Below are 24113 nucleotides of genomic sequence, written 5' to 3'. Positions count from 1 at the left end.
TGCCTCTGGAGAACAGAATTACCCAGTAATCCAATACAAGGATGCATAAACAAACCTGAGAGGCCTTGGCTGTGCTCTGGTCTGCTTGGCACTGGAATGAGACCTTCAGAGCTGCCTGATATGGGTACAGTTCCAGGACTGGGGGGGTCCTCCTCTAGGCTCTCCTCTTTCCTCCTCTTCCTCACAGCCATGGCCAGTGCTCGGAACTTGGAGTGCATCAGTGGGGGACGATCCTCTCTGCATGGGCTACATGCATCAATGCCCTCTTGTTTTGGTCCTGGACATATTCTTCTGTGACCCTCATAGTCCTCACTGTGCTGAAAGCCAACACCACAAGATCTACATTCGAAAATGCTTTGACTCTTTTGCGGATGATGTGGTTGCTTGCCTGAATGGGTTCCTCTGGCTGAGGAAGATGAGGATGCAGGGATGCTCTCCTCCAACATCGACTCAGCACCCAGGGGTACCTCTATGGCAGGCTGGCGTCTGAGCATACGTTGTGCACCTCTCATCTCTGCAACCACTGCTTGCTGCTCATCAAATGACTGGCTAAGGCGGTAACTTCTTGGAGACATGGTGCCCGAAGTGAGGGGCTCCACTTGGCTTGTAGTTGATGGCAATGAGTGGCTTCTAAGAAGAGGCACTGCTGAAAGTTCCTGTGTACTCAATGGATCCGCCTCAGAGTTTTGGGGGTGCCTCAAACCGCTGGGACCTGCAGCTTCTATTTTTGAGTCAAATGTGTAGGGATCTTTAGGGATAACAAATTTGGGTGACTCCATACTACTTTTCCTGGAGATGGAGGAGCGTCTAGGCTTTACACTGTCAATCTCACTGGTGTCTACTACTGCTTCATTAATAGTAATGAGCTTGGTAATGTGTTCAATAACTTGAGTTTTGGGTACAGCAAAGGGAATGCTTTTGTCCTCACTTCCTGATGATGAGGAATGTGAAGTAGGAAGCTGGTGCTGGTGGGGACTGCGCTGCTGTCCTCCAAGTCTTCCATACTTCCCTAGGATAATTTCTGCATAGGTTTTGGCACTGGAACTTGGAGGGCTGACTTGGGACAGGTCGGTACTGCCTGATCCAGAAAAGTAGCCAGACTCTGTGCTGCCCTTACTACCTGGGCCTAATGATGAAGATGATGTGGAGAGGGAAGAGGAGGGAGGGTCATCTGGTGAAGCCATGGGGCCCCGTTTCCTAAGTCTCAATGCCAGTCTTTGCTTGACAGCCTGAGAATCCTCAGGCCTTTGGCTCTCCTCAGAGCCTCCAAGCTGCTCTTTAGCCCCTTTCCTCTGCTGTCGAAGCATCTCTTTAGAAGAAGATTTTCTGCGCTGGCCAGTCTCATCTTCGGATTCAGTGCTTTCTCCCTCTGTGTGCTCTTCAGGGTCTTCTCCAATACTGCTACCCTCTGGTCCACTCAAACTGGGCTCATCTCGGCTGGAGGCCAGACCTACTTTAATGCGATGGGCGTGGGACTTGCGGTGTTTGTACAAATTGCTCTTGGTCTTGAAAGAAAAGCCACACGGAGCACAAGGATAGGGTCTTTCTCCTGTGTGGGAGCGAATGTGTTTCTCAAGAACACTTGGCTTGGCACATGGACGACCACAATACGAACACACATATTTCCCTGGCTTTTGAGGTTTCTTCTCCCCCTTTTTGGGAGAGCTGACACTTTCTAGAGCCTCGTGACTGGAGTGAGATCGCCCCCCGTGACTATGCTCACCCTGGGGGGAGGACCTAGTGGTGAGGGATGAGGATGAGGATGAGGAGGAAGTTGCAGGGAAAAAACTGGCTCCAGAGGTACCAGGGGTTTCTGAATGCTGCCATGCTGCTGCTTGCTGCTGCTGTAACCGAAGCAGGTCGGTCCGTTTGGGTTGACGATTTTGTAAGCGCCCCAAAGCTCTATGTACAGGACGAGGATTGGGAGGCTGCTGGGGTTGCTGAGGTGGACAAGACCCTAATGAAGACTCAGCTGTTGCATGCTGCGGCTCTTGCCTTCCAGAGCGCTCCCCATTGGCCGGACGGCTGGGCTCAGCCTCCATAGAGTGGGGAGGAGACCTCACAGACACGTAACAAAGGGCTCTGTGAGCCTCATTGGTTTAATCGCATGGCAAAATAAGGTCAGAGGCGATGGAACATCGAGAGATTGAACTGTAAATCAAAAATTAGGACTTTTTTCAGAGTGGGCCGAGAGTTAATCCAAAGTTCCAACTGAGGCATCATTAAAAGGTGCTCTGGAGCTGCATTGATGCAGGTAAACATGAAAGCTCTCTCTGTGCGAAGCAGCTAAACTTATCTCCAGCCACAGCCATTCTAGCAGTCCTCCTAGGGTGATGCGCACATCTTCTTTGTTGACTGTGGAGAGTGGCAGCTGCTCAGCTTCTGGGTGGATCTAAAGAAATTAAAAATAAAGAAAATATTGGTCACAAAACAGGATATATATTAATGCTGTGTATTTTTTAGATGTACTGACATCAATACTTTAGTTGGGGCCTGCCATGCAAAGCAATGGCAGGAACCTATTGCTATTGTCGGAGAAAGTGTTTCTTTATTCTTTATTTTTCTTCCGTAACCGTTAATGCGGCTCATACCGCTGGGTGCACACCTACAAATGAGGTATCAAAACGTGCAGAAAATTCACGCCATTCCAGCTATTACTTCTGGTGGGATTTGGGCTTAACGTGGCGACATAATTCGCAAAAAACTACGAAAAAAACCCCATTATAGGTCAATGGGAAAAATCCTAGAAATACCCTATTTTTGAGGATTTTCTGTGTCGTCACAAATTCACCTAGAAATGCCATTCAAATTTCATTTTGTAGATACGTCTGTGATCTCTTCGAAAGTGAAGACGGCTCGTCGATACCAGTTACGGTTTGTCCACAATTTGCCTCTAAGCGACCCAAAGTTTCTCATTTTTTCTAAAATTAGAGTGACAGCCCATCTCGGCTAGAGTGAGAAATGAAGAGGTTTTTTGAGCCCAAAATAATTTTGAAATCGCCATCACGGCCACAAATATCGCACGATTTGTATCAAAATCGGTCCTGACATTGATACGCCTGTCTGCTCCGGTAAAATGTTTTCGAAATTTATCTAGACCGTACGGTTTTCTGTCACGGTGCTTCAGAGCAAAGTCATGCGACAGGATTTTCTGAGGCTCTCAGGCTGTTTCACTAACACTTCACACCTTGGTGTGAAACTTATTTAACATAGCAACGGATCTCAAGAGGCTATTGGCTGCTGATTTGGACTACAAATACGCATCATTGTAGTTCTATCTATCCTCAGTTGAAACAGATCAGGACTGAGAACTGGCCTTTAGAACTACCCGCTGCTATGGGCTGTATATAACTGATTTAACTCAGTAACTGTTACACATGGGATTATTTTGGAACTTTAAAATTAAGCATACTGAAAATTTCAAAATAAAAGCCTTGAATATTTTACATGACGTAATTGCTCTTTTTGGCCGTATATGACTTTTTCATCCAAAGCAATGTTACACATGGGATTAGTTCGGAACTTTAAAATGGAGCATAATAATAATTTCAAAATAAAAGCCTTGAATATTTTTACATCAGGTAATTGCTGTTTTTGGCTTTATGTGACTTTTTCATCCAAAGCACTGTTACACATGGGATTAGTTTGGAACTTTAAAATTAAGCATACTGAAAATTTCAAAATAAAAGCCTTGAATATTTTACATGACGTAATTGCTTTTTTTGGCCGTATATGACTTTTTCATCCAAAGCACTGTTACACATGGGATTACTTCGGAACTTTAAAATGGAGCATAATAATAATTTCAAAATAAAAACCTTGAATATTTTTACATCAGGTAATTGCTCTTTTTGGCCGTATATGACTTTTTCATCCAAAGCACTGTTACACATGGGATTACTTCGGAACTTTAACATGGAGCATAATAATAATTTCAAAATAAAAGCCTTGAATATTTTTACATCAGGTAATTGCGCTTTTTGGCTTTATGTGACTTTTTTATCCAAAGCACTGTTACACAATGGAATAGTTTGGCCCTCTGAAATGAAGCATACTGAAAATTTCAAAATAAAAGCCTTGAATATTTTTACATCATGTAATTGCTCTTTTTGGCTTTGTATGACTTTTTCATCCAAAGCACTGTTACACATGGGATTAGTTCGGAACTTTAAAATGGAGCATAATAATAATTTCAAAATAAAAGCCTTGAATATTTTTACATCATGTAATTGCTCTTTTTGGCTTTATATGACTTTTTCATCCAAAGCACTGTTACACATGGGATTAGTTCGGAACTTTAAAATGGAGCATAATAATAATTTCAAAATAAAAGCCTTGAATATTTTTACATCATGTAATTGCTCTTTTTGGCTTTATATGACTTTTTCATCCAAAGCACTGTTACACATGGGATTAGTTCGGAACTTTAAAATGGAGCATAATAATAATTTCAAAATAAAAGCCTTGAATATTTTTACATCAGGTAATTGCTGTTTTTGGCTTTATGTGACTTTTTCATCCAAAGCACTGTTACACATGGGATTAGTTTGGAACTTTAAAATTAAGCATACTGAAAATTTCAAAATAAAAGCCTTGAATATTTTACATGACGTAATTGCTTTTTTTGGCCGTATATGACTTTTTCATCCAAAGCACTGTTACACATGGGATTACTTCGGAACTTTAAAATGGAGCATAATAATAATTTCAAAATAAAAACCTTGAATATTTTTACATCAGGTAATTGCTCTTGGTTTTCTGTCACGGTGCTTCAGAGCAAAGTCATGCGACAGGATTTTCTGAGGCTCTCAGGCTGTTTCACTAACACTTCACACCTTGGTGTGAAACTTATTTAACATAGCAACGGATCTCAAGAGGCTATTGGCTGCTGATTTGGACTACAAATACGCATCATTGTAGTTCTATCTATCCTCAGTTGAAACAGATCAGGACTGAGAACTGGCCTTTAGAACTACCCGCTGCTATGGGCTGTATATAACTGATTTAACTCAGTAACTGTTACACATGGGATTATTTTGGAACTTTAAAATTAAGCATACTGAAAATTTCAAAATAAAAGCCTTGAATATTTTACATGACGTAATTGCTCTTTTTGGCCGTATATGACTTTTTCATCCAAAGCAATGTTACACATGGGATTAGTTCGGAACTTTAAAATGGAGCATAATAATAATTTCAAAATAAAAGCCTTGAATATTTTTACATCAGGTAATTGCTGTTTTTGGCTTTATGTGACTTTTTCATCCAAAGCACTGTTACACATGGGATTAGTTTGGAACTTTAAAATTAAGCATACTGAAAATTTCAAAATAAAAGCCTTGAATATTTTACATGACGTAATTGCTTTTTTTGGCCGTATATGACTTTTTCATCCAAAGCACTGTTACACATGGGATTACTTCGGAACTTTAAAATGGAGCATAATAATAATTTCAAAATAAAAACCTTGAATATTTTTACATCAGGTAATTGCTCTTTTTGGCCGTATATGACTTTTTCATCCAAAGCACTGTTACACATGGGATTACTTCGGAACTTTAACATGGAGCATAATAATAATTTCAAAATAAAAGCCTTGAATATTTTTACATCAGGTAATTGCGCTTTTTGGCTTTATGTGACTTTTTTATCCAAAGCACTGTTACACAATGGAATAGTTTGGCCCTCTGAAATGAAGCATACTGAAAATTTCAAAATAAAAGCCTTGAATATTTTTACATCATGTAATTGCTCTTTTTGGCTTTGTATGACTTTTTCATCCAAAGCACTGTTACACATGGGATTCGTTCGGAACTTTAAAATGGAGCATAATAATAATTTCAAAATAAAAGCCTTGAATATTTTTACATCATGTAATTGCTCTTTTTGGCTTTATATGACTTTTTCATCCAAAGCACTGTTACACATGGGATTAGTTCGGAACTTTAAAATGGAGCATAATAATAATTTCAAAATAAAAGCCTTGAATATTTTTACATCAGGTAATTGCTGTTTTTGGCTTTATGTGACTTTTTCATCCAAAGCACTGTTACACATGGGATTAGTTTGGAACTTTAAAATTAAGCATACTGAAAATTTCAAAATAAAAGCCTTGAATATTTTACATGACGTAATTGCTTTTTTTGGCCGTATATGACTTTTTCATCCAAAGCACTGTTACACATGGGATTACTTCGGAACTTTAAAATGGAGCATAATAATAATTTCAAAATAAAAACCTTGAATATTTTTACATCAGGTAATTGCTCTTTTTGGCCGTATATGACTTTTTCATCCAAAGCACTGTTACACATGGGATTACTTCGGAACTTTAACATGGAGCATAATAATAATTTCAAAATAAAAGCCTTGAATATTTTTACATCAGGTAATTGCGCTTTTTGGCTTTATGTGACTTTTTTATCCAAAGCACTGTTACACAATGGAATAGTTTGGCCCTCTGAAATGAAGCATACTGAAAATTTCAAAATAAAAGCCTTGAATATTTTTACATCATGTAATTGCTCTTTTTGGCTTTGTATGACTTTTTCATCCAAAGCACTGTTACACATGGGATTCGTTCGGAACTTTAAAATGGAGCATAATAATAATTTCAAAATAAAAGCCTTGAATATTTTTACATCATGTAATTGCTCTTTTTGGCTTTATATGACTTTTTCATCCAAAGCACTGTTACACATGGGATTAGTTCGGAACTTTAAAATGGAGCATAATAATAATTTCAAAATAAAAGCCTTGAATATTTTTACATCATGTAATTGCTGTTTTTGGCTTTGTATGACTTTTTCATCCAAAGCACTGTTACACATGGGATTAGTTCGGAACTTTAAAATGGAGCATAATAATAATTTCAAAATAAAAGCCTTGAATATTTTTACATCATGTAATTGCTGTTTTTGGCTTTGTATGACTTTTTCATCCAAAGCACTGTTACACATGGGATTAGTTCGGAACTTTAAAATGGAGCATAACAATAATTTCAAAATAAAAGCCTTGAATATTTTTACATCAGGTAATTGCTGTTTTTGGCCGTATATGACTTTTTCATCCAAAGCACTGTTACACATGGGATTAGTTCGGAACTTTCAAATGGAGCATAATAATAATTTCAAAATAAAAGCCTTGAATATTTTTACATCAGGTAATTGCGCTTTTTGGCTTTATGTGACTTTTTTATCCAAAGCACTGTTACACAATGGAATAGTTTGGCCCTCTGAAATGAAGCATACTGCAAATTTCAAAATAAAAGCCTTGAATATTTTTAAATCAGATAATTGCTCTGTTGAGCATTATATAACTGATTTAACCCAATGACTATTACGCATGGGATTAGTTTGGCCCTTTGAAATGAAGTTTAACAAAACTTCCAAAATAAAAGCCTTGACAAAAATTTTAAATCATACTGAATGGTGCACGTCCGCCTTACTTTATGTTCTTGCGATTCTCCGCGTGCCACTGATTACGTTGCGGCGTTCTTTAGCGTCGATGCCAATTTGTAGCGTGACGACGCCGGGCCCATACCCCACGGGCGCGCCTTGGCAGGCCCCGGCTAAATTTCTTCAGAAATTTTGTTTTTCTAGTCTTCTTAATAATCTTATCTGTAGTTCTAACTTGGCTTGCCAGTTGCCAAAGTTAGAGGTATTGTATCACACCTCTAACTTATTGACCAATGGAGATAGACACTAGACCCCACAGTGCTGATCATTCCTTCTCAAGGTCAATTCACAGTTTGAACATGTAATCTCCATGGAAAGACCCTGGCTGGGAATTAAGCCTGGGACTCAAACTCACTGTAAAATATGGTGGATGATCTATTATATGAGTCTGTTTTTGTGCTATATGACATTGGAACCTTGTCACAGAGATAAAAGCCTGACGTATCTGTCAATTCCATGATTTAAGTCCTATGGAGGACTTGTGAAGTGGAATGAAGAGAAGAAACCATTAGAGAGAGAACCCAGAACTATTGATGATCTAGAACAGGGATGTCCAAGTCCAGTCCTCAAGAGCTACTCTCCTGCAACTTTTAGATGTATCCCTTCTCAAAACACCTGAATCAAATGAACGTTTAGTTGCCAGGTCTCAAAAGAGCTGAATTACATACTGATAAGGGAAATCAACCACTTGAGTCAGGTATATGGGAGAATTATTGAATTGGACTGTGTAGCACTGTTTTTTTTTTCCTCGAGCAATGTATATGTGTCATTTATTCAAAATTTCATTTGTAAAACAGTATCAGGAAGTACCATTTAGTTTGATAGAGGAAAAGCAATCCTTAGCCAATCAAGTCAATATTTATGTAATGCAGTATTTCAAAACATTATAGTGATCCGGGCAAATGTACACGACAACATGGCATATAAATATTTCTAAATCTTCATATAAGTTATAGAAAATGTTATTACAAAACAATCTAATTTTGAACTGTTGCTTACAGAAGGTATTTTAAGTTCATTGTATCACATCTGACCAAAGAGCAGTCCACACTGCAGGGGTCAGAGAAGCCTGAGGTCCACCAGGCAACATCCACAGCATGGGCACTTACAGTCATACAGCCAAGGCCCCAGTATGAGAGCAAGAAGTCAAAACAAATGTTGCAAATTCTACATGTGCTTATCTGATCTAGCAGCAAAGCAGAGAGAGGTAAATGGTGTAGATTGCTTTCCGGGCTTCAAACTTTCAAAAACTTGGGGAGGGAGCATTCCATTTCAGTGTCAGCTCCCTCCCCACGCTTACTGCCACCAGGCTATGTCAGGATCCCAGGAAAACCTTTTATCAAGATGGATCTATTGTAATATTTCCCACTTAGACACTACTAGAAAGCTGTGTTTATGAGGAGCTAAGAATAGCTGATCACAGAGACTCAGAGATGAGGCTGGAGTGAAATCTTATTCTGTATCAAGATCTATGTTCTGTAATATTTCCCCCTCCCCAATTGCTACAAAAGTTGTACTCAGGCTCAACTCAAGACACAGGATTCTTGTACTGCAGCCAGTAAAAGCACACTGGGGGGAACGGACAGAGCCAATCATAACATTTTCAGTTAGCAGCCATGCTTGACTGCTGACAGACTCTCGGCACGGGCTCATCCAGAGTATCATTCACTATCTATGACACTGACACCGTCTTCAACCCCCTAACCCTGTCACACTCTGGTGATGAGCGCTCGGTAAAAGGAGGACGCCTTGTGTGTTCTCTTCATAGCTGCATATCTCTGCAGCGGGGGAACAGGCAGACAGAGCAAACGCAGCCAAAAATCTGCACAGATTTTCTGGAAAATATTAGAGAGAAGCAGGTGATGGAGGAAAAGAAACAGAGGTGGGAAGTGATGAGACAGTGGCTAAATAATCAGACCCAAGAGATGACTGCGGCTTACGGTGCCAGCAGTGTCAGTGAGGTAATGACAGCTTTTCATAATGACAAAAACACAGCAGTCAGCCTTCATTAAAAACGGTGAAAAAAAAAGGATAAGAATCACCTTTCCTTTTGGCAAAAACTTGACATATTCTTGCCTTGGTCTCCACGTTTTCCCACATTTCGGATGAGGGCCAATCATCTGTCCAGCTTGTGTTTCTTTAAAGCAGAGAAGTCTTTCATTACAGTGGATTTCCAGCAACAACACTGGGCCATTACGCAGCACAACAAACCGAAACACCATTAAATTTCACTTCTGTTTTCTTTTTTCCCTCCTCCACAGTTTGATGGCTGCTGCAGCTGTTTCTATCCTGGGATGTTTGAACCAGCAGGGACACGTTATTCTGCTGGACTATGAGAACTGCATCAAGAAGAAGTTGACGTAAAACCAAAAAATATCTAAAGGGGATTCTTAAGTATACACCACAAATTAGCAAAAACAGCAGATAAACATTAGCAAAATGAGCAAACCGGGAATTGGGCAGTGCCGCGTGTCTAGAGAGGGAAACAGATTATTGGACATCAGTCCTGAATAGTTGATTCAGGAGCATTGATGCATGTAAATAGAAAATGTTTAAAAAGAATTGTGGAGAGCTGTGCCTAAAGCGTCTGTCACCGACCAGATGTGGCCGGTGTGGGCTGTTTAACAGAACATAAAGGTGTGTTTTCTAATTCTGGCATGAAAATAATCAGTGGTGCCTTTTATACTGCCCCTACTCTCTGCAGCTATTCTCCTGAACAGTAGACATCACCACAAAAATCTGCCTGTTTTCTATAAGTGATAGAAGAAGAAACTATAGGAAATACACTCCCAATAAACAACACAGATTGACTTTTTAAGACCTAGTTGAAGTAGATTTTAAAGTCCATGTAGCATTTTCCCAAAACATATTCTTCCTGTAGTTGTATTCAACCAAACTCAGGCTGCTTTCAGCCTCCACCATGCTCACTCTTCCTTTCAAGCCACTGCAAATCAATTGGTTGGAACAAATTTATCCTTCAGACAAATGTTTGACAGAATAGAGAGATTGGGACTAGACTGATTTCAGTACATCAACATAGTTTAACCTAATCACTGCAGCACACACTCACAGATAATCTACAACAAAATGTGTCCAGGCAGATGATAATTTGATATATTGTGGTATATTTTTGGAAGGCTTGCCAGTATTGTTCAGACCTCACACGAAGCAAAGGAAAAGTGATGGTAGAGAAACCAAGTGGGTGAAAATGAGAAAAAAATAAAATAAAAATGGTCCGGATATAAATAGAAGAGAGAAGACAAGGAGAACAACACACTCGTACTTCACATCCTCTGTAACAAATGTCTCAGTTCACATAGTTGTTATCAGAGGTTAGGTTTAATGATCTCAGGACCGGCTGTTGATGCAGCCCTTAAACAGGGCAATTAGAAGATTTTTATGAAGGTTTGGGAAGAGCACTGCTTTCATTATTCATCGCAGTCTAGACTGCGAGGTCGGCGCGAGGAAGCACAGTCAGAGCTGTGCCAGGAGGATGAGCGAAAGGAATGCCAGAGACAGCCTACTTTAAGACAAAGCACACACACACCCATATGCGCACACATAGTGTAGAGCAGAGGTGCAACCGGAACGAAATGCCCAGAAAGCCCTCAAATCTACCTCAGTAAACCTGATCAGCCGATGCCCTGAGGTGACTTACCCTGATTTCAGTCAGGGGTTTTCCTTTCTGACAGATCTCATTCCACAGAGAAGATATCCTAACAATGGTTCCTGTTACGCACAACAACACTACAACGCGCCGTCTTCAATGATTCGCTTATGGCTAAAAATGAAATTAGAATGTGACACACAAGTCTTCTGTTACTGGTGCGGGTGGGGAAAGGGCGTTCCTGCTTCTATTTTTAGGCCAAGGTGTGAGGGGGGAGAATAATCCAGCTGCTCCACAGATTTAAATCTATTTCATGTTAATTCAGAGTTACAGCATCGAAGCTTGTTAAGCTATTTGTTGTGCAAACTAGTTTCCGGTGTCTCCGCCCGAAATGTGACTAATGACTCGTCGGCAGAGACGGGAAGATGGAGCGAAAGGAGGAACGTGCGCAGGGTGAGCATGCATGTGCAAAGCTCTGTCTGCAGAAACGGGCTGTGATGCAGTCACCCAAGGGAGCCCCTGAAACACAGAGGAGCTCACACTTCATCTCCCTTCTACGCGTGTGTCATCGTGCACGTCAAATGCTGTCTCCCGCCATCATGTTTACTGGATCTAGTGAGTCTCCTCGCCCATCTCAAACTGTAAAATCCCACAAAGCATTTAGCTCCGCTCAGGCTCTAGATTACAGCAGTTTTACAATTAAATTTGTGAAATGTTTTTGGAAACTGTCTGACACAGACTTAATTTGGAGTTGGTTCAGATTAGCAGGTCAGACCTCAAAGAAAGCTGAAAAAGGTCAGGAGAAGCCAGATTGGCGCATCTCTCATTTAACTGTACAGCTGTATTGTTTACCAATATTTCTTCCTATTTAATTTTACATACACAACATTAAATTGTTTAAATAATGCGTTCATAGAGCAGTCACATCACAATAAAAGTAGAAATCAACCGATCAAGATTTTTCTGATAATTACTGCTTTCTGGTTTCCTTTGTTGTCTTCCTTCCTTACTCAGCTTTTTTTCCTTTCTAAATACTAAAACACAGGAAGGGGAAAGTTTGTTACAGGTTGGTTGATAGATTAAGTAGTTTTGAATCCAAAATTAAATGGAAGACTCATAAGAGCAATCCAATTTATGCATCAAAGCATATATGCCTGATTTTTATTACATGCAAAAATTGCATCAAACATACATGCAGTTGAGTGAAGTGTTTGTAGTCAGGGAAATGGTTAGTGTTCTTGGTTTTAATGGATTTATTGATTATGGGACATAAAAAATATATTTTTTAATTATTTGATCGATTAAAATATCCAATCAAGAGGAAGTCAGAGCTGTGTTTCTGGTGGGCCTATTGTTGCATATTTAATTTAAAGGTGTGATCAATAAATTTGAAACTAAAACGTTTTTGTGTTGTTTATTATTTTTTTTAATAAATCAGCAAAATAAACAAGCTGCACAAACACACTCTGCTTCTCTTCCTCTCCTACTGGTGGTAGCCTGCTGCAAGTTCCCATGGAAACCATTCCTACTCTGAAGCAACGGGCAGATGGAGAGGGAGCTGGAGGTCTAAATTTATCTCCCAGCATCCTCTCTGACTACAGACGCACACTGGCAGCAGGAAGTAAGGTGGGGAACCGCTTTGCCTCGGCGTGCGACAGCACGCTGGCATGACCCCTGACTTTGGCCTCTCCCTCTGAGCAACGACAGAACCACAGTGCCAAGTAAGCGGTACAGTGCTCAATACTGTACAGGTTGCTCTGCAGCATTCCCAGGCTGAAAGGCAGTCGGAAAGTTAAATCACACCCACTCTGCACAGAGCTCTCGGTCAAACCCAGACACTGAAACCCAAACGGTTCCACAGAAACAAAACCAGGCCAGAAAACCCCAAACACCAAGACTCACACCCACCCAGGGTTATCACTGTGTCTGACAAACCCCACATACCGGAGCCCTCGCTCACAGCCGCTCGGCTGTAGTCTGGGATCGCGCTGTGTTTGCTGTGCCTCTGAGGCCAGAGGACATAGAGAGGGATTTCGCAGAGCTCCGATAAGACTGGCACCTCTCAATCGTCGCCGGGCTCACTCTGACTAATAGCACAACTCTGTGCAGTTGCAGGTTTCATTCGGGAAGGAGCGGAGCGTGGGTAAAAACATGAGAGGCTCTCCATCGCCACTTTGTTGACATACACACAAAACTAAAAGTGGTAGGTTCTCCGACTTCTTATTTGCGGATGCGGTTGCCTTAAAACATAATTGAGGAAAGTTGCAAAGAAAATAAAAATTAAAGTGCCATCTTCCAAACACTACATGTCTATGGACATCTTTTTTTAAGGCTGGCCAAAAACTTTCCTGGCCAAATTATTTTCCACTAACTAAAGGCGTCAAAAGTCAGACTTGGTTAGTTCATTTGCTCAACCCCAGTGACCCTGGATCCACATACTACAGACATCAGCACACGTCTTTTGGTTGACATCTCTTCACCTTCCACTTCCCAACTCCAAACTGTCCCCCATCAATGTTATATTCTCAATCAATATTAAAGCAAAACTTTGCTCTGAGGATTAAAAACAATAGAGAAACACACAAATCAATCACATAACACATGCATAGTTCTGGAACTTCCCCTAAAATTATAGCAGGCTATGAATTTGCACCCATACCCAGCAGAAACAGTAACCTGGTGACTCCTTTATGAAAAGCTGCACTGAGATCACTGCTGAAACTCTGAATTGTCCTAATCAACTTTTGTATAAACCTACAAATTTCTACTCCCCATTTTTTTCTTTGGGAAAATATGAGCAGTTGCCGTTTCAAGATGAATTAGACAAATATGAAAAAAAAAAAAAAAAGAAATAGAATGAGAGGGGTGCAGAGTGAGACAGAGAGTTTAGATTACCTGACAGAGCAGACCGGTCTTCCCCCTCAGAGACGCTTCACAGGCACTGTGAGACAAGCAGGGAGAGCCAGAGAGTGCGAGCGGATATGACTGCTTGAGTGGGTGTGTTGCTGAGAGAGGAGAGAGAGGAGAAAAAAAGAGTGATGGAGAAAGACGGAGAGAGGAAGACACTGAATGAATGTTTCTACTATATAAATATTCAGGGAGGAGGAAGATGTCTCAGCAAGAAGAAGAAGCTTCGTGTGAGAATGTTGCCGAGGGACTGAGAAAAAAAAAATCCCCTCATTTCTAAATTACTGCAGTACTATTATCATTCACCATTAGCACTCACACGGGGCAGGGTCGTCTACAAACACATTTCACAGCTGTGGCACGCTGCTGCCAACAGACAAGATTACGGACAGGTTCTCGCACGGGGTTTTCCCCTGCAACACACGACGAGGAAGGCGCTTTCTTGCGAGTCATCGTCACCTCCCTTTCAGCAAACTCGTCCTACTCTGTGTCAGTGAAACGAAAGAAAAACTCTGGAGCCTCCTTCAAGAGTGACAAAGCATTCATCATGCGTGCAAAGAAGGCTCCCGGTCTCATCCAGCGCGCCGCATCTGTAAATGAATTCCAGAGCGGGATCGGTTCAGACGATTACACAGGAGCCCCCGGGCCGGGCCTACCAGCTCTGCGTCGCCACGCAGAGCGAGCGGGGAGAGCGAGGGAAACAGAAAGAGAAAGAGAGGGAGAATTGAGAATGAGCGGAGGTCCTGCGGTTCCATAGAGATTTGCCTCACTGGCAGAGAGCGCAGGAAGTGTGAGTCACACGGTCTAAAATAAACACGCTCAGCACAGCGTCGAGCCGGCACTCGAGATGAGCGGATGGCTGGGCCGCTGATCAGAAGGCAGGCAGAGGGGAGCATGAATCCATGCAGGCCGGCAACACGTGGTGGCCGTGTGGGACTCACGGCCAGGAGATGGGGATGAGTCAGGAGGAGGCGACGATCCTCTCCTGCTTTAATTGTGTCTTTCTTCATGCCCGTCCGCCTGCTCGTTTGCTTTCAAACGTCCCATTTTCGTGCTTCCTTCATCCCTTCCCCGAGTGATTCTTGTATTAACTACATGCGTCTTCTATTCTTATCTGTGCTTTGTGTTTCCGTCTGCTTTATTTTGCCACAGTCAATAGGATTGTTGTTCAGAACCTGGTGATTACCCCCGGCTCAGTGCAGCTGACGGCTGTAGATGGGGTTGTGCCGGCCTGATGCTGCCGGCTTTGCAGGCCCAGGCGCTGTATTGTGTCTGCCTGAATGTGCTCATTGTCACCCTTTACAGCACACACCTTCCATGCCGTACTTCCCTGTCAGGGACCTTCACCCATCCGTCATCCCTTTGTCCACTGTTCCTCAGACCGAGGGTTTCTGACGGGAAGATGTCGGGAGAGGGGGAACAGAACTGCCACTGTGGCGCTGATTGACAGGGAAGTTGCTCAGCACAGACGTTAAGAATACTGAGGCCAAGGCTGGACATCTGATATAGTTGTGAGTTGCCCAAAAGCTCTACAACAACCGGAAATGGTGCCGATACGGTTCAATAACGATAACGGCTCCGATACCAACGTGGCTCTTCGATCTGATATCAGGTTTATATTAAAGCTGATTTTGCCTGGAAAATTTCAGTCTGTCAGCGTTGCACATAAAATGTATACAAACAAATGTTTTGAGAATGGGTGGTGCTGATTTCCACCCATCACCGTGTCATCACACTTTTGCAGTTTTAGTCAACCCAACATTTTTGGGTAGAAAATATTCCCGTCTACCGCAAGATGTTTAGTAATAACTGCGAGCCAATTCGCACCCACCAGTTGTATGCTTCATACCACTTTGACAACCAGCAATTTAATTTAATTTTCTGTCTTCTATACATAGTCTGCTGTAAGGAAATGTGGTTGCAAAGATTTAGTTTTGATCATTGATCATAATCTTTGATGCAGTGCTGGTCTGTGTTACACTTTTCAATTATACTTTAAAAGTTTGTGTGTCTTGCACAAACATTTTATAGCCTCACCTTCTTAAAATCAAAAACAAATATTTTATTGAGCTGTTTGGTTTTCAGTGTCATACATCTTTACTCATTCATGATCATCAATTCATGGCAGAAAAAAATGTTACGGAGGAGAAATCTGCATGTACCGACTTTTTAGACCCTTTTTAACTCCTAACATGTAAACGTTTTGAGGGCGACAGCAAAGAGGTTAGCCAACATTTACATTCCCATTAAGCTACAAAGTTGATAGCAGATACGTTAGTTATTAAAAAGTAGAAGTCCCTTAATCTCACCAACAGATTTAGCATCTCTGTTACACATTTTTTTGTAATCTAAAAGGGTCATTCCCGTAAATGCCATGTTTAAATCAAAAATATTAATTCCACAAGGACATTAAATGCTACTATTATTTTAAAATATTAATATTATGAGCACAAACAGATGCTGTTTAGCAGGTACTACATGTGTGGGTTTCTTTCACTAAAAGAAAGAAACCCTTTCTTGCTTTTCACTAAAAGCAGCAAACAAAAATAAATGTCTCAAAGAAAACGTTCCAGACAGGAAAGCTTCAGCAGATATTTAAATTCTGATATCGGACTTGGATATCTCCTGGAATGGAGAATCTTTAACGGGGGAAGTGATGTTCAAAATAGGAAGTGCAGTGATTGTGAAGGTGTGAAAATACTGAGTACATTATTCTATAAGCATAGAGCAGTTCAGACTTACAGTATATGCAAAGCTGTTAGCCTTTACAGTAAATGGAAACTAGGACTCCCCTATGTGGCACAGTCACATGAGGAAATTTCATTACTTCTCCACACATGTTATAATGTAGATAGAAGGAACACCTAAAATGCAAACATCATGCTTTATAAGAAACTTTGTGCTGTTTTGGAGCAGCCGCAGACTATAATTTGGACCAAATGAGTGGTTTACGCATTTACAGACAACCGTACACATGACATATTTTTGGACTTTCTCCCTGTAAATTGCAGACAGTGGCAGTGAAGTGGGAAAATATGTCAGCATTCAGAAAGAACTCTCTCTGTCCGAAGGCTGGATTATTTCAGACGTGTGGTTTTCCAATAAACTGACCCATTCTCTTCATAAGACTGTGGTGTTATGATAGAAATGAGATCCATTTAAAGAGCGACCCTACCCAGTGCGTACGAGGCTCGGCAGTATTATACCTGTTTGTATTTACCAAAAAAGGAAGAAAAAAAAACAACAGCCCTAAAAATAAGAAAACTCTAAACTTGGAGAAAAGCAGCTGACAATCATTTGGGAACAGGATGTTAGACCCCCAAGTCCGCTCACTCCTCAAGGAAATGTACATTTACTCCATCATCTGTCCTTTTTGTCTACTAACAAAAATCATTAAGGCATATTTTACAGACTTTAATCTCTATTGTATTCACTTTTACATACAGAACCATAATCAGCAGCAGAAGCATTGAGGCATTTCACAAACAGTTGTGTAATTCTGAAACTGTCGATTTTCATTATTTCAATGCAGCTATGAATTAGTGAAAGATGTGACACCGTGCACATGACATATTTTTGGACTTTCACCCTGTAAATTGCATGAAACTCCAATAACCTTTATACTTAAACAATATTGGAGGCATTTTTGCCATATCTTTGCTTAAGTCTACATTTAAGAATTGCGCAGATGGATTTAACTACGTCTAAATGGAGAATTTTGGAGTGTCAACTTTGAACTTTAAGAGGCCAAATTAAAGAAAGAAGGAAAAGTTAAAACAGAGATTCCTGTCAGAGACACTTGATCCCCTTTCGGTTCGATACTCGGCACGAGAGGTATGCAAATGAAATAAAAGAGTGACAAAGCACACGGGGGGTAGAGGGGTGTGGATAATTATAGAAAGAGGAACTGACATTTTCACATTTTCAGAAGCTGTCCTCCTTGTGCTCACAGATTTCACTGATGCGTGGACGTCGAGACCACAGAGCACGCTCTCCCACGCAGCTTACTGTACACGTCGTTCACAGTCGGCTGCTTTGTATTTAGCTTTTCCTCTGTCACGGTGCGAACAAAAGAATGTGTTTGCTGCAACACTGTGATGAGAGAAGTGCATTCACTTCACTGAATAAATATGGAAAGATACAAAAGCTCTGTTGGCATGAGCTATATTTTGAAAATATTCAATATCATTCAATCTTTCACTACACTGTTCCAAATTATTATGCAAATTGGATTTAAGTGTCATAAAGATTAAATTTTTTGTTGTGCTATTAAATTTATAGATGGTATTGTGTGTCAGGGCTCTTTGAATCACTATAATTAATTTCAGAGAGCTGGGTTGATTAGTTTGTCTGGTGAGCTCAATTAAAGAAAATCTACTTAAGAAGGATGTTCCACATTATTAAGCAGGCCACAGGTTTCAAGCAATATGAGAAAGAGAAAGGATCTCTGCTGATGAAAATCATCAGATAGTGTAGTGCCGTATGACAAAATATGAAAACATTAATATTTAATGAAAACTGAAGCATTATCATCGTACTGTGAAGAGATTTGTGGCTGATTCAGAACACAGATGGGTTTGTACAGATAAAGGCAGAATGAGGAAGGTATCTGTTAGACATATTAATTGGATTAAGAGAGCAGCTGTTAAAATGCCCTTAAAAGCAGCAAACAGTTATTTGAAGTTGCTGGTGCCTCTGGAACCTCAAGGTGGAGGATCCTCCAGAGGCTTGTGGTGCATTAACCTACTATTTGGCCCCTAACCAGAGCTCACAAGCAGAAACAGTCGCAGTAGACCCAGCCGTACATGAAGATTCATTTTCAAACAGACTTGTTCACTGATGACTGCTGGATGGTCCAGATGGACGCAGTAGTAGTGATTGGTGGTGGATATCCACCACGTCCCAACATGGCTGTGACGTCAGCAAGGAGGTGGTGGAGTCATTTTTTGGGCTGAAATCATGGGGAGAGAATCATTGGTCGGCCCCTTCAGAGTCCCTGAAGGTGTGAAAATGACCTCAGCAAAGTATATGGACTTTCTGACTGATCACTTTCTTTCATGGTTCAAAAAGAAGAGCCGTACCTTCCGTAGCAAAATCATCTTCATGCATGACAATGCACCATCTCATGCTGCAAGGAATACCACTGTGTCTTTGGCTGATATGGGCATAAAAGGGGAGAAACTCATGGTGTGGTCACCATAATCCTCTGACCTTGACCTCAACCCTATTGAGAACCTTTGGAGTTTCCTCAAGCAGAAGATCTGAGGGTTTAATGCAGTTCATATCAAAACAGCAGCTCTGGGAAGTTATTCTGATATCCTGCAGAGAAATTCAAGCAGAAACTTTCCACAAACTCACAAGTTCAATGGATGCAAGAATTGTGCAGGTGATATCAAAGAAGGTTCTATGTTAACATGTAACTCTGTCTGTTTTTGATTGAAACAGCTTTTGATTTTAGTACATGTGACCACTTAGGGTAATTCTGCACATTCAAAGAATGACCGTTTGCAGTTCTTTATAATCCATAAAATGTTTAGAAAATCTGCTGTGCATAATAATTTGGAACAGTGCATTTTGAGTTTTTTATTTTTGAACAAAATACTGTTCTCATGGGGAGCTTTGTTCAGTAAAATTTGATTTATACTGTAATAGTTCATGACTTGAAAATTATACTGACCATCATTTGCAGTGACCATTTAAGAAAATCTGGGAAAATATCACTTGCATAATAATTTGGAACATGATGTATGAATTAAGTTTTCATGCAGGCTGTTGCAAACAGGTAACAAATAACAAAGGATTCTCCGTAATTGAAACCCTGCCTTCTCATGCTGGTCAGTGGACTCCCGTCTTTGTTTTATAACAGCTATCACTTTTGCACAGTTATTTTCATTTTTGCTGAAGTTATCGTTTTTCTGTGAAGTCACCCTTGTGGATTCCTCCCACGTGATGAGAAAACCAGCGATAGTTCCTCTTTTCTTGCAGCTGTTCTGCGTAAAAGCCACAACAGGTTCACCCTTCAGGCTTCATACAGGAACCCGGCGCCATGACTTATCGCCTCATCTCGGTAACCTGCCGCGATGTTAATTCAAGCTGTCGCTGCTTGAACTGCTGCCTGGACAAACACAGATGCAACGGTGAGTCGACAGGTGAATGCCTGGCCTGAGAGCGTTCAAATACGACGACCGAGCCCACAGAACATATCAACACGGCCTCCTTCTGATTGCAGAGTTTACTCAAAACTGGACTGGTCCAAGTAATTGCTACCTGCAGTAACAAACAACTCAATTTAAATAGCGTACATTTAAAGTTTACTCTGCCTCCTCCACGTCAAGCCCCCGCTCCCTGTTGTGCTTGGTGCCCTGCCGCATTAGCGGCCTGTCAGCAGAGACTCTCCTGGAGCATCAATGCCTCGTCAGCTCTCTTTCCGAAGCGATTCATAAATACACACAGCACTTGCTGTTTTGTTTATGCATTCACTTGACTGGAAGTGGAGGTGAGTGTGAATACAAAGAGAAAGGAGGAGTGTGAGAAAAAGTAGCAACACAAGAGGAAAAACAAACTGTCTGCATATGTACAAGAGAAACTCTTGAGACAAGACAGAAAAGCTTCACTAATAAAATCTCATGATCTATGTAATGGCTCTCACTTGTGCCATTTGAAACATGTGTGCCTTGGCACTTTAGGAAAGCAGCTCTAAAACAGCATTGGGCAGTTCATTTATACACAGTTGTCAAAATAAAAAACAAACTGCACCATAATAATACAATTCTGTACAAATGTACAGATTGCTAGGTTCACAGGGCGGGGCAGTAAAACAACAATAATGTCTATGTGACCAACAGGTGATCATATTAATAGAAAATTTGTTTCAAAGAATGTTGATCATTTCACTGAAGCACCAATCCAGAACTGCAAGGCATTCTGGGTGATGTAGACTAAGCAGGTAGGTTAAGCAATCAACTAAGCAGCCATTGATCCAGGTGCGTTAAACCAGGGAGAGAACTAATACCATGCAGGATGTCGGCCTCGAGGACCGACTTTGGGCACTACTGCAAGTCCATACTAAAATATGTAATAAGCTAAATTAATCAACAAGTGATATCAAAACAGAGGCTAATGCTAATGTTTAGCCAAGGGCTTTAGCAACTGCTCAACACAGAAATATTCCAGCCAAACGATGACGTAAATTTACTGAGACATAATATTTAGAAACAAGTGATGGTTGAAACTTTGGTTAAGGTGTCATATCGACAGAACATTACAGCTTTTGAAAGCTTGTTGGGAAAGCATAGTAGGACTGTGCTGCAGAAACTCTGGTTGGGAAGAAATATTTGTTGCTGTCAAGAAAAACAGGTACTGCAAAACTCCGTGCAAACCATATGCTGGGATTCGAACCAGCATAAGCTGCAAGGCTTCTAACTTGAAGCCAATAAAGGGAATTTCTAGGCTATTTGGTGGGTGAATCACCAAATAGTCTGGTGCTATTTGGTGATTACTACATGCTATTTACTGGAGCATATGTAGATTTTTAAAACTGAATTTGCAGGACTCTGTGATGACCCAATATAATAGAAGGTGGGTAGCTAATAGATACTTATAGGACCTAAATAATCACACTGTTCTAGCTGTGGTCACCTTATTTTTACATCAACAGTTTTCACTTGCAGAGACAGTTTTACTGTACTATAAACACAAGGTTTATGATGTTACGATAAGAGCCAAATTTTGCTGTCTGCTTATAATAACGCAATTTTAGTAATAGCCAGACATAACCCCCCTGTTTCTGCACCACGACTCAATCTGCTTGAATTGCATCACACAAGACAGTAGAGTGGAGATTATTTGTGACTGCCTAACTTTTCATGCCTCTAGTAACAGCATGGAAAATCCCAGTGTGCCGGGACTGTAACTAAAATATGGCCCAAGCTACTGCAACCAACTGGCCCACTTGAGTTTAGCAGACTTACAAAAATGTGTCAACAACTGCTCCATTTGTCTCCGGGAGACGAAGTTTTACTCGACCAAGAGACAGGACCACACTTAACTATGCTGACTTATTTAAAGATGTTACAAGAATTATTGTCACTGCAAACGCAGACAGTTAGAGAGGGTGATAAAAATCACAGTGTTTTAAACACAGTCTCCAGGGGATTATATGCTGGCCACCAAAACCATAATGTAAAATGATAAACTGTGCTCTTGGTTATCAAGCAACAAAAGGTCATTTGACCTATATTAGGAATTGTGGCATGCCTTTGTCCAGTTGTAATTCGTCTGAAAAGATATGATTTAGGAGAATAAAACCTCCTCCGAACCACAGGCACTCCCTCTGCTCCTTCCTCTGCTCCCATCCCACTCATCCCGCAGAAGCTGCATCATCCGCCTGCAGGCCTGATCATTGAATATAACAGAAAAAAGAAGGGTTTGCTGAAAATAGATGCTGTCTGAAAAGTGTACTGCAACCACAAAGGCAGAAGACCAAGAGAAAGAAAAGAATATATTGAGAGTAATAAAAAGATATGGAGAGGAATCAACACAGTAATGTAGGATAGGTGGCCGAGTAAATTGATTTCCTGCTACTTCTTGCCTAGTTATAGTAGCTGATTTAATGTAATCCATGCTTTACTGGTTTCCATGTCCACATAATTCATTATACCTCTATTACCTCTAGAAATAATCCCCCTTAAGGAAGTGCAGGTCACTGGATAATATAGCAATGTGAAAGAAACTAGGTACATAATTAATGCTTCTAATGATAATCAATTAACTATCCCAGCCACAACAACACTTAAAAGTATAAAAGAAATTACATTTAAGACAAGATAAGATATAAAAAACTTTAGAATATAACCAAACTTTTAGCTGCAGTGTCACTGTTTAAATTTTTTCCCCTTTTTCTATAATTAATAATCAGGCTATTCAAACAGGTTAAAATGTTATATAGCAATAAGAACTGTGGATGTGTATTTTTGTCAAAATTTGCGATAAGAGTGCTTTCAAATTAGACTGAGTGATAAATGAATAATTTCCAGGAAAGATTTTCACAAGGCAGAGTAGCCTTGATGATGAATGTGGTTAAAAAGTTTTTGACTCAGCTGTTCTGTGTTGATGTGCCAATTTTAGTTATCCAGTTTCTAGAGAAAACAGATCCCTCCACACATTATAAAACATGTTCATTTCTAATCTTATAAAAAGTTCATTTTGGTGTCAAATGCCAAACAAAATGATCAGAAACAAAATTGATATACAATAATTAATATGAAATAATGTCACACAGAAATACATATCATTTTGCATTTCTATTTTCCCCGTATCTGGCTTTCTGAAACATACTACCAAAATACTTAACAAAGAGCAACAAAGGCTCTTTGTGGTTAGAGCTGACAAAATCTTGACACATTTGAACATTTTACAGCAACAATGCAGTATGCATGCATGCGTACATCCATTTCTTAGAAGTGTATCTTCTCTTGTCCCAGAAAGGATAATAGCTTATATCAGACCACTAATGTTCCTCCTTAGGAGATCTGGCTATGCAAAAATTACAAGTAATGAGGTCAGAAAATGCAACACCTTCAGTAGGTCAGCTACTTTGTCCAAATCTAATTTAACACAGCCCGACTCTCGAAATAATTTTTCTAAGCTATAGAAACTCATTTAGAGAACCGTGAAAAGCTGACAAGGAAGTCATAAGGCTGAAGCCGCAAAAATTTAAACAAATGGAAAGGTGTGCCCTCCAGTGAGAAGTTAAGGCAAGAGGAGAAAGTCTATTTGGAATATGTCAAAAATCTAATCTGGCGTCTCAGTCCTGCTCATTACTGATGCTGAATACGAACTGCAAATCCTTCAGCTGTGCACATCGTCACAAATTGCCAGTATTAGAACAAATGCAGCAAAGGGGGAGTTAAACAACAAGCTGTGTGCAGTGTGTGTGTGTGTGCTTGCAGGTACACGCCTGCTGTAATTGCAGCAAAACTCTGTGAACACAGAAATTCACTGAACACACTGACTTATTGTCAAGTCTTGGTCTCTTAGACCAAGACTTGAAAACCGCCAGATTTTGTGTTGCTCATTGTGGTTTGGCAGGTTGTCCAATGAGTGCCTGAACGGAAAACTGTGAAAATGATGTTTACTGATAT

General features: G+C 40.5%; 2 protein-coding genes across 2 annotated transcripts in view; both read right to left on the bottom strand.

The window, feature by feature from the left end:
* Window positions 1-14086, bottom strand: part of hivep3 (human immunodeficiency virus type I enhancer binding protein 3) — a 29838-nt gene extending 15752 nt beyond the window's left edge. Inside the window, exons 1-2 of the mRNA XM_023330642.1 lie at window positions 13960-14086; window positions 56-2392 (exon numbers count right to left, since the gene is read on the bottom strand). Of these exons, the coding sequence (XP_023186410.1) occupies window positions 56-2042 (1987 nt within the window). The 5' untranslated portion in view covers window positions 2043-2392; window positions 13960-14086. The remainder of the gene's footprint in view (window positions 1-55; window positions 2393-13959) is intronic.
* LOC111608095 (ephrin type-B receptor 5-like) overlaps window positions 12660-24113 on the bottom strand; it is a 53461-nt gene continuing 42007 nt past the window's right edge. Inside the window, exons 6-9 of the mRNA XM_023330645.1 lie at window positions 15284-15410; window positions 13960-14005; window positions 12969-13069; window positions 12660-12837 (exon numbers count right to left, since the gene is read on the bottom strand). Of these exons, the coding sequence (XP_023186413.1) occupies window positions 12660-12837; window positions 12969-13069; window positions 13960-14005; window positions 15284-15410 (452 nt within the window). The remainder of the gene's footprint in view (window positions 12838-12968; window positions 13070-13959; window positions 14006-15283; window positions 15411-24113) is intronic.

The sequence above is a fragment of the Xiphophorus maculatus genome, chromosome 3 (genome assembly GCF_002775205.1).
Source record: "Xiphophorus maculatus strain JP 163 A chromosome 3, X_maculatus-5.0-male, whole genome shotgun sequence".
Taxonomy (NCBI): Eukaryota; Metazoa; Chordata; class Actinopteri; order Cyprinodontiformes; family Poeciliidae; genus Xiphophorus; species Xiphophorus maculatus.
Note: the sequence above shows the minus strand (reverse complement) of the source record. Positions and strands in the feature narration are given on the sequence as shown.